The following is an 11,184-nucleotide window of genomic DNA, read 5'->3' as shown; positions in this document are numbered from 1 at the left end:
AGACATCGTTTCACGCGGCTGTAGCGCTCAGGATCTTGTAAGTACGATTTGGTTCTCTGAACCAGAGTTTCTAATAAAAAATTCTTCGGAATGGCCTATAAGCAAGAAGGAATATAGCACTAAAATCCAAGATTTATAACGACGGAAGGGAATCAACCTCAAGTTTAAAAAAAAACATCAACGCGGGAAACATCATCAATACCATAATCAACCGCTGTTCATCGTACCACTGATTACTTCGCGTCGCTGCATATATATTTCATGTTTTCAACAAAGTTGCTGTTAACAATAAACTAACGCCAGCAATGATACTTCATCTACCGTTAGAGGAACTCCACCACCTTTAATGGTGGCGAATTGTCGTAGCTACTCAATAGATCGAATTCGCTGAAGAAATTGAAAGACTACAGAAACAACAAGAAGTTAAATCGTTCGTACAGAAGCTGACTCTTTTTCTACATGAAATGAATCTTAACGGAGTGACAGTTTCGGTCCTCAGAGTCGGTGGCCGTTTGTGAAAAGCACCAATTTCTTTTTATGCAAAATTTCACGCACTTCTTCCAAAAAATCATCGATTTACATCTTTGTACATAAAATACCTCCATCGGAAACATTTACATGCTGGTCCAAAGGTTTTAATAAATATGTTGTGTGAGCGAGTCTGGGTTATAAATGTTTTTCTCTGTTTCCATTATAAACCGAAATTAGTGGGTCAAATTATGGCGGATCTTCCTGCCAATCGCTTCCAAATTCAACGCCTATTTCTAATTAGTGGCGTTGACTTTTGCGGCCCTTTCAGTAAAACTTATCGTCTTTGTGGAAGAGCTACATATAAAATATACATAGCAATTTTTGTATGCTTCGCATCCAAAGCCATACATGCAAAATTAGTATCCGACCTCTCTACTAATAATTTTATACTTTGTCTAAAACGTTTAGTAGGAAGACGCGGCATACCTCAACGCATTTACTGTGACAACGGCACAAATTTCGTTGGTGCTCAAGCCAAATTGAAGGATCTTCAACAACAGTTCTTCAATCAAGCGGCTACTGATGACATCACTAGTCATTGCACCAGCACTGGTTTTGAGCTTTGTTTTATTCCGCCACGTGCTCCACATTTTGGAGGTTTTTGGGAGGCGGCAGTAAAATCAATGATATCCAGATAAAACCATCAATATGAACGCAGTATCTTCGTTAACGCAATGGCAGCAGGTGACGTATTTGAAGCAGCGTTTTTGGGACATAAGGTCCCCCTACTATATTCTTAGCCTACTACAATGCTCGAAGTGGTTGAAACCGGAAGCCAGTATCGAAATTGGTCAAATGGTCATCATTCATGAATCCAACTTGCCCCCACAGCATTGGTCACTTGGGAGAGTTATCAACATTGTCTCTGGTTCAGACGGCAAAGCCAGGGTTGTGGACATCAAAACTACGAAAGAGATTATAAGTAGAGCAGTCCATAAAATTGCACCATTACCCATTTCGGATTGAAATGCAAGCATTTCAGAGGGGGGAGCATGTTTGGTCAGAAGCATGTCACTGTGCAAAATCGGATGCCCGTGACCATGAATTAGGCTATTCACCTTTGTGAGAGCGCCGCTTATGCATATGCACATCAATTCTTACATCCACATACATACGTTACGGTTTTCTATGATTTGTACATACGTATTTCATACCTACGCCCTGAGTGGCAACGCAGCAAAAACAGAAGGATTAATCGGAATTAGAGCGAAAAGTGTGAATGAAGAGAAGAATGGCTAAGCTTGGTAATGTAATGCCTAACGGCAGTTCCGTGAGCCAAATACAAGCAAAGACGACGGAGTTCAGGGTTTAGTACGTAGGCGTATTGCGTTGCAAGTCCTGCTTGGGCGTACGGCCAATACGAATCGTGCATATCGTCCGGAAAAATGACGATATCTTTAAAGATTCCCCCTCCGGAAAAAAATACCTACGCCCTCATAAGCACATACGCACAAGCTTACATAGCTAATGAGAAAATTAAGCACAAGAAGGGATAAAAAACGGTGCTAGCATAATATTAAGACATTATTAGTAAAGCATTAGGAGTGTTAAGTTAAAAAGAAAATTAATATAAACTTAAAATTAAATAAAAATCAATGTGTTAAATGGACATTAATTTATTATTGGGCTCCTACAGATGCTTTAGAAGCTACCTCTTCAGATTCCACAATGACATTAGTCCGAACTGTCCGACGTGTACAGAGTATATAGAAGTAGTATTACCTTGCAATTTGACTGTGAACATGTATTATTTTATTGCCCTCGGTTTTCGAATACAAGGGAAAAGCTAAAAACCTCACTCGGTGGCAGTTTTACGGTCGATAATTTAACGACACTCATGTGTCAGACCGACTGATAAATGGAAAGCTGTCAGCGAAGCGTCAGCGTTCATAATGACCAAACTGAGATCTTTTCAACAGACTATAGGCGTCCGTCAGTCCGCGCAATAAAGGAGACTGAAATATATTGCCCCTCCCACGAAGTAATACTTAACCGATGGTTACGTGGGAGAGTCCTGAGCTGGGAGTAGGTTAGGTTTAGCGGATTGAAGTTCCGCACTTCGGCTTTCGATACTTCCCCCTACTATATAAAAAAAATAAATAAATAAAAAACCAGATGAAACAGTAACATAAAAAATATCGGAATAGCTGTCCGTCGTTCGCCCATCATCTGTTAAAGTAGCCGCAATGCCTAGCGATGCATCAGTCAATGCGATTTTCTATTGTGGTATTATAAATGCATTGCCGGTACAACATGGTGTGTCAAAAAAAAAAGCTTTGTTTATTAACCACTTCGGTAGGAGCGTTGACTATAAGCAACGGCCACAGATAACCCAACTCAACTGAGCGTCGATTATAGTCGACAGCCAGAAATTTTATCTTATCTGTACAGTTGCGCAGTGTGCCCTCGCATAATTCTAGTCAACTCTCCTGTCACTAGAAATGTGAAAACCGCTCACCTACCAAACTTTGACAGTTGACCGAACCTGATAAGTTTTGACGCTTTGCAGTTGGAAGGACTTGAACGACCATTATATACCGAAAATATTTCTGTTTTAGGTAGGAAAAACCAATTACTTATGTTGGCTTGCATCTAATTAGTATTACCTTGCAATTTGCCGCGCATGATGTAGTGCGCATAAGAACAAGCTCACAGATCTTTCTCTTACASCGTTAGTAATTCGTGGTGGGCAATCTTTCGAAAAGGGCCAATAAGAATGCCACGCTATGTTCTGGTCGCGCAGAGTTTGGGTGAACCTGCCACACAGTTAAGYATGGCTGCACAATGCTTACAGCATGTTCCGACCAAAAATTTTAAGTAATTAGTTAACATTAACATTTTACCTTACTGTAGTTGTAGAATTTTATACTGCTGTTTTTAACATTAAAAATTCACATCGCCTAATATTAATTATCAGAAACCATTGATATATGGTATTTTGTTAAAAAAAAAGTCGCCTTATTTTATATATTTTCTATTTAATGAAAATAATGGATGCATTTTGTAATTTAGGAAGTCGATTGTCAGGTGACTTCATAAGTATTAAATTTATTTCTTAGTTTACATTTTTTTGTAGTGTCTAAATCAGCTGCTTATCGGCATTACGTTATAAACCCCGTCAAATAACGTAACATTAGGTATGCCGTATCTGCGGGCCGGCCCTGCAATAGGCAGCTTAAGCAATTGCCTAGGACAAAAGTTTTAGGGAGGCATTTAGCCAAATTTTCTTTAAATATTTTATCTTTTTTGTTTTATTTAAATAAAATGACAAATTAATAAAATGACTTCATTTATTTAATATACATTGGGACAAAAAAGCACCCGGAAACTATTATAAATTCTCCGGGACTGTCCTTAATCTATGCCAAATATGACCGCGATCTATCTACCAGTCGGTACACCTTAGTAGTGCGTTGAGATATTTACAATAGATAAAAATATCGGACAAAGAACTTATCTCAAATTTTGTATTTCTAACCAAATTTCGTGTGCGTCATTGTAGAGAATATTTACGGTAATTCAGCTTTATCAACAACACGAGCTCACAATATATTAAAAAAGTGAAGGATATGGTAATCGTTAGACAAGTGTTAGGCGATGGCAAGAGAGCTCGACATCTCTCRCTAGTAATTTTGGTGGATATTTTGGATACGAAACGCGTTCTTGCTCGACTCGTCCGGATAAAGCTGAATTTTTTTAAAAATAGTACGATTGTGACCGAATCTAAAGCCAAAAACACAATGAATACCATTGATAAACCACCGCGTTCAACAKGTTTGGCACCGTTTGATTTTTTCTCGTTCTCCAAATGGAAATTGTCACTCCGTAGAAACCGTTTCCAATTGAGCGAAGAGATAAAACAAAATTCGCCGAARGAGCTAAAGAYCATACCAAAAGTGCTCATAAAAAGTGTTTCTAGGAGTGGGAAAATCCGTTTTATTTACAATTTTCGGGTACTTTTTTGTCACAATATACATACATATGTATGTATGATTGAACATACATAATACACATACGTACATACACATGTTTGACGCTATTTTTTTATTACTTAGAAGAAATTTGTACTATATATGTAGATTTGAAATGTTGTGTTAGTGGATAATGACGAAATTCACAAATATTAGCCATCGGACGAAAACCTATGGTATGTCTCGTAAATTCAACCATTTAACTTAAAAATATAATATTGAAATACAAATATGCACTCACCGTCATAATATTTGATTGTTCCGAACACTATAATTGATAGAATTACATTGTTATGAAATTGTTTTTATATATATGTACATCTTACAGTGGTATTTCTCGTGCCCAAAATTTCAGGTAGATTTACAGTCTGAAATTCAAGCCCCTCAATATCCCAGTTATCGTGATGATATGCGTTTTTTATGAGTTTCATTAGAGAACAAATGTCCTGACGATATTTTTGTTCATTATTGCTGATTTGACTACAGCTGGATTGTATTCGACGTTTCATGCATTCTAGCTTCTCTGCRACCTCACTCTCTAGATCTATCATATTACCAATGATTACTTCGTTGATTTGCATTAGCATATCCACCCATTCCTGATAAGTTACAAGCTTGATCTTTTGAAAATAAAAGTTAATACAATTTTTTGATAAGTTTTCCTCCTTAATGGCAATAATCAGATTTATGAAAGTAATTCTAATTAAGTAACTTTTCCGCTTTCTCCGTCCATGTGGTATCATAACATTACTTAAAATAAACCAAATAAAAATCTAAATTGGTCCTGTAACCGGCGAGGCTGCCTTTAGACGGTGTATAATTAATATGTTGCTATGCAGCTCCTATATATTAAACCTCTGTTCTAACGGTAAATATCAGCAAACAACAACCAAATTCTCTTATTGAAACAAATTACAGTAAGCATTCGTCATTTCATTGCAAATCGTTGAGTGCTAAAGTCAATTTTTTGACAAAGTGTGTTAAATAATTATTTGTGTATCAAGTGGAGTTTTTAAAATAGTATAAATTCGTTAAAATTCATGATTTGCGTAAAAAAAAATTTTCTTATATAGGTAAATATATATTTTCTTATATAGGTAAATATATATTCTTTTATGTTTTGTGCTTTATTGTTAAGTTTTTAGCAAAACTTTGTTTGTATCCGGTGAAAATTGAACACCGTCTAAAGGCGGATCTGCTGGTTAAAAGCAAATTTTGCATACACGGACTCTAGTCCATTTTCTTTATCTTTTCATTTTTCTTTAAACATTTATGGGTCTTAAACATTCTGGGAAACAATCAGCAGTTTTCACAAAGAAAAAAATTTAATTTCTCAAAATTAATTGATGAGGAAATTGAAGAACTTATGGCTCATTTACCCATTCGATGGCGCAGATTCAGAAGACGATTTCGACGACGATAATGATGATTTGGAAGACCCAGACTTTCAATTACCAAACGAAGACTTTGCTACATTTCAAGAAGAGTGCAGATAACATCGATTTTGAAAATATCTTTAGAGACTCAGAAAAACATCTGGCAGAAGTGCATAATAATGTGGAGCAGTCTGACGAGTCTTTACCACCAAAACCTGTGAAAACAAAAACAAAAACAAAAAGGGCACGATCCCCTCTACCAGAAACTGAAGCTGGTGAAAGTGAAGTAGTATCCAATGAGAGGGGGTTTAGCGGAAATATGAAAGATATTTCCCTCCAAAATCCAGAGTTCAGAAAAATTGTATGGAAAGACAATTTCTTGAACTTGAAAAAAATGATGTAGTTTTTCAAGGAGACAAGGAACTGCCGTAACATTTCAAAGAATTAACCACACCATTCCGTTGCTTTAATTATTTTTTCAACGATGACTTGCAAAATGAAATTGTGTATCAGAGCAATTTGTATGCAAAACAGCAAGCTTTTCTACAAACTTTACTTTGGCATCGTGTGGTTTAAAAAAATATATCGGAAAGTTCATTTTTATGTCTGTGTACCGATATCCCAGTGTCGAGAGTTACTGGTCCAAACATTCTTTCGAGCCAGTTAGAAACGCAATGACTTCTAAACAGTTCTTTTCAATCAGAAAATATCTTCACTTCAATGATACCAAAAAAATGAAAAAAAAACACGGGAAGCAGGATTTGATGAACTGTATAAAATTCGCCCACTTATTGATAGACTCAATATGCAAATTGATCTGTGCCAATAACGGCTCGGTTGTGCATTGATGAATAAATGTGTTCAACAAAAATGTTGACAAAATTTCGACAATATATGCCCGCAAAACCCCCTAAATATGGCATGAAACTTTTTGTTCTTTGTTACTCGAATGGCTTTTCGTACAGATTTGAAGTATACAAAGGAGGTGGCGATAATAAAGTAATACCTAATACTCCTTATTTAGGATCAACAGCCAATGTAGTCATAAGGTTGTCAAGTACAATTCCAGTTTTCAAAAACCACATATTGTACTTTGATAATTTTTATAAATCTCTGCCACCTCTTGTTTATTTACGAAGCAGAGGAATTTATGCGTTAGGAGCCGTCCGATCTAACAGAATACCCAACTGAAAGCTGACAAAGAAAGTAGAATGGGTTCAATGGAAGGATACCAAATATGTACGACTGGTATCCACGTATGCTGGAATTAAGCCATTTAAAACACTAAACAGCAATTCACAACCCTTAAAAATATGCCGTTATGATCGGAAAAATAAATCCTACGTCGATGTAGACTGTCCTAATATAATTAAAGTATATAACCGCCTTATGGGTGGTGTTGATTTGATGGACAATTTACTTGGTCGCTATCACATCAGAGTTAAGACCAAAAAATGGACTTTGCGTTTATTTTATCACTTAATTGATATGTCGATAGTAAATTCATACCTCCTTTCTCACCGTATTCATGGAACTAACTGTAAAGATATTTATCATAAAAAATTACCAAATTTTCGTATTGAAGTGGCTGCTGTACTATGTCGTTATGAGGAGACTAACGCCAAAAGAGCTGTCGGTAGACCTCAGAGCCAAAGTCCACAAATACAAAAATTTAAGAAATGGTATGATCCAGCCCGATGACATTCGTTTTCTGTCTGCCTCTCAAACAATAACAAATGCTTTCAAATTTATCATCAAAACAATAAAAAGAACTGAATAAAATTTTAAGTAAAATCATCCTCTACTAAAAGTTTTTTATTACGTTACCAGGCAGGTCCGCCTTTTGGCGGTCAACATAATTTATCACCTGGAAGGTAAGTTTAGATTTTTTTTACCTTTTAACATTAACGTATGTTTTCTTTAGGCAAAAACTATTAAAAAATRATTTTTTTAATCGAAAAATTAATTTAATATCTGCTTGGAATGGACATTCCCTTGCAGAAATGTCGTGCGTATTTTCAGTATTCTTTATTCTCCGTTCGTATATTATAATTTTTGTACCACGAAACAGAATCCAAACCATGAACACTGTTGACTAGAATTGATATAACTAGTTTGCGTACTCGTAAGTATTGTTAATTACTTACGCCCTAATATTCGAAAAATAAAAAAATTATCCACCTATTAAGGTATTGGTATTCATATATATCATGATTAAAACCAAAATCTAGGTAATTCTTGTGAGTATATATATGTATATGTGTGAATAATGAATGACTGTCCAACTACTGAAAAACTCTGGCCCAACTAGCCAAACAACTATCCCATTTCCATACTACTACTAGTGCACCTCATAACTGGCTTGGCGAAAGAAATAATTATACAAAATCACATACATATTAATTTGAGTTATTACAGCTGTATTTTGTGTAGATAATTGTATGGAATCATTGAAGCCAAATAAAATAAATCGATTCACTAGGTAATACTTTCAAATACATACATAAATTAAAGTATGAACTTGAAACATTAATTCSCTTACTTACATCCGTATCACCTTTCGCCATATTTTCAATATCTACCAGGCGTCGAATAAATATTTCATTTAATTGCCCATTCAATTTAGCTGCATCTCCACAACTTTCTGTTTCGGCACGGTACTTGACAAGCCGCTGCTTCAAATAGCTTACGTCATATTGTAGGGGTTTAAAAGGATGACCGATTGTAGCTGATTGTTGAGATTCAAAGTGGTCCTCCTTAGGAAACGATTTTTCAGTTTTGGTAGATTTTGACTGGCACTTCTTTGTGGACGATTTAATGGTTGAATTAGACTCTTCGAGCCACGAATCATAATGCCGATATTTTGAATTCTCATAGTACTCGTTCGAATCTAACATTGGCGACGGCACAAATGGTGCCGATGACTTTGTGACCACATTTAACGATGCTGCATTTAAACCAGCACTTACAACCGACGTTTCACTGCCTATATGACTTGGTACCACTATGTTAAGAATAGTGGGCGGTGAATTGGGAGATAGTTCCTCTTCATTTGCTGATGTCGACATTAAACGAAATTGGCGGTTACGTGGTCGGCTACGAACTTGTGGACATATGTTGGGGGTTTGAGGAGTTGAATTCTTGAGTCTGCCACTCATATTGGTATTTTCACTAAGATTTTGATTCATATGCAACGATTCGGAGTGTTAATCCTTCCCAATGCCAATTTTTGTAATATTCAATTTATTCAGTTTATCTCTTTGGCAAGTTAAGTTTTTAAATGTTATCTAAATAAAAATGTTTTTTATACTAATTTTTGGTGTTCATTTTTTTTTTTAAGATTTTATGGTTTTTATGCTTTTTTATAAATTTTTTCTTTGCTTTTTTGGCATACACAATGTATGCGTGACACTCAATTCCAAGTCAAATTGTTGCTTCTGAACGAATTAAAAACGACTGTGAACGAATATCGTTAAACTTGTTCCATACTTAAAATTTGCCTCAATTTGTGCATTGGGCAGTACCAATACTAATACCTTTCTAACCTGAGTCTTTGTTTATAATATTTACGGTGTGGCTTTTATTGTAGATGAAACTGGTATTTGGCAAACATTCCTAACATATTCGGATGTATACAAGCCTTTTGATAAAATATAATTCCTAACATAAGGATAGAAAATAAAATTTATAAATACTCTAATGATTCACTCTTTAAAATATACATATGTACATATGTAAATATACAAACATATATGTTTCAAATTTCAAACTTAACCAAGGAATGATATTTTGGTTTTTATTATTTCCTCTTTTGTAAAAATGTTATAAATCATCCTAAACGGTAGACTACCGGGGTAAACTCTAATATCAAGTTAGAGATTATTCCTTCATATTTTCATATTAAAATTATATAATATATATATGTATATTACAATAGTACATTTATAAATTTTACTCAGTTGTGCTTTGAAACTGCAAAATAGTGCTCAAAGGTAAAGAAGTATTATAAAAATATGTACAATAAATTTAATAATAAGTATAATATAATAATGGATATTGTATAAAAAGGCGCAAACAAAAACGAAAATCGTTTTGACGTTCACACTCTAATGGAAACAGTGATCCGCAACCAGTCACATGGAAATGTATGTGTGCATATGTGGTATGTACTTATACATAAGACATACAATCAACTATTAAGTGATAAACTACTTTCCAACGAAAAATACAATATTTATTTGAATTTCGCACTTATCCCAGATTTTCCAATTTTATTCCTAATACTATGTTCCTACTAAAAATTTTAAGTGATTAGATTACATTTAATCTCTTCACTAATCTGACCCGTTCTCACTGCCGTTGGACAGATGATAAAACAGATGTTTTTGCCATTCAAGACTTCACATCGCTTACTATTTATTAAAAGAAAACATTGTTACATAGTATTTTGTTATAAAAGCCGTTATTTTTTAATATTATGCATATAAGGGAAATAATGGACTTTTTTTTATTAGGGAAGTCGATTTCCAGTTGAGTTTAGATTCATTGAGTTTAATTCATTTGTTTCTTTACACTTTTTCTCTTTGTAGTGTCTAATACACCAACAAATCTCTAAAATTGTTAGAGACAATGTTTTTGACTTGAGACGGTTTTGCAATTCTGCAATAACTCACATACACCTATATGCGTTGGATCTGTGTGAATTCGTTTCGCCCATACACGACACACAAATCCATTTTGCGTTCGGAACATTTCTTGGCATTTATTTCTAATGTAGAACTTTTATCTTTTTCTTTGTATTTCGTTAATAAGTTATTCCAACTTTTATTTTTCTCAATTTATTTTTATATTTATCTCTTTTCGTTTGCCAAATTGCTAATACATTTTTTATAAGATCAATAAATTCTGATACCAAATCTTTATTRATGGGGTAGCCTGCTTTAGAAGTTTCAAACAATCAATTCTTTTTAAAAATTATCTAAGAATATGTCCCCAAAGTTATAAGTTAGCAACAATAACATTTAAAGCAATCAAAAGACACGCGCATCCGTTCTACTCGCAAAACTACTGACGATACGTCTAGCGCAGTGTGGCGTGATTCTCTGGAAATCCATCGGAACGTGGGAACCGACGTCAGCAGAACTGCAAGCGCATTAAGTTACCATAAGAATTATAAAACTTGTTAAGTAAGACCAGAAAAAGAAGATAATTTTTACTTTCGACAAGAATACCAACTGACTGGCGCCCGAGATAAAATAAGCTCCTACGTCGCGAAGGAAAACAAAAGGCGTTAAGAATCCTTCTTC

At 34.8% G+C, this 11,184-nt stretch overlaps 1 protein-coding gene across 2 annotated transcripts in view; it reads right to left on the bottom strand.

The window, feature by feature from the left end:
* LOC108975965 (interaptin-like) overlaps positions 1-9,176 on the bottom strand; it is a gene marked incomplete at its 3' end in the record, with an annotated part of 18,148 nt that extends 8,972 nt beyond the window's left edge. Inside the window, 3 exon segments of one of the 2 annotated variants that reach the window (XM_018944823.1) lie at positions 4,744-4,770; positions 4,829-5,122; positions 8,425-9,176. In XM_018944823.1, coding sequence (XP_018800368.1) covers positions 4,744-4,770; positions 4,829-5,122; positions 8,425-9,066 — 963 coding nt within the window. 2 annotated transcript variants of the gene reach the window in all.
* Between the last annotated feature and the right edge of the window lie 2,008 nt (positions 9,177-11,184).

Source organism: Bactrocera latifrons, unplaced genomic scaffold (genome assembly GCF_001853355.1).
Source record: "Bactrocera latifrons isolate USDA-ARS-PBARC rearing strain unplaced genomic scaffold, ASM185335v1 scaffold_703, whole genome shotgun sequence".
NCBI classification, from domain to species: domain Eukaryota; kingdom Metazoa; phylum Arthropoda; class Insecta; order Diptera; family Tephritidae; genus Bactrocera; species Bactrocera latifrons.
Note: the sequence above shows the minus strand (reverse complement) of the source record. Positions and strands in the feature narration are given on the sequence as shown.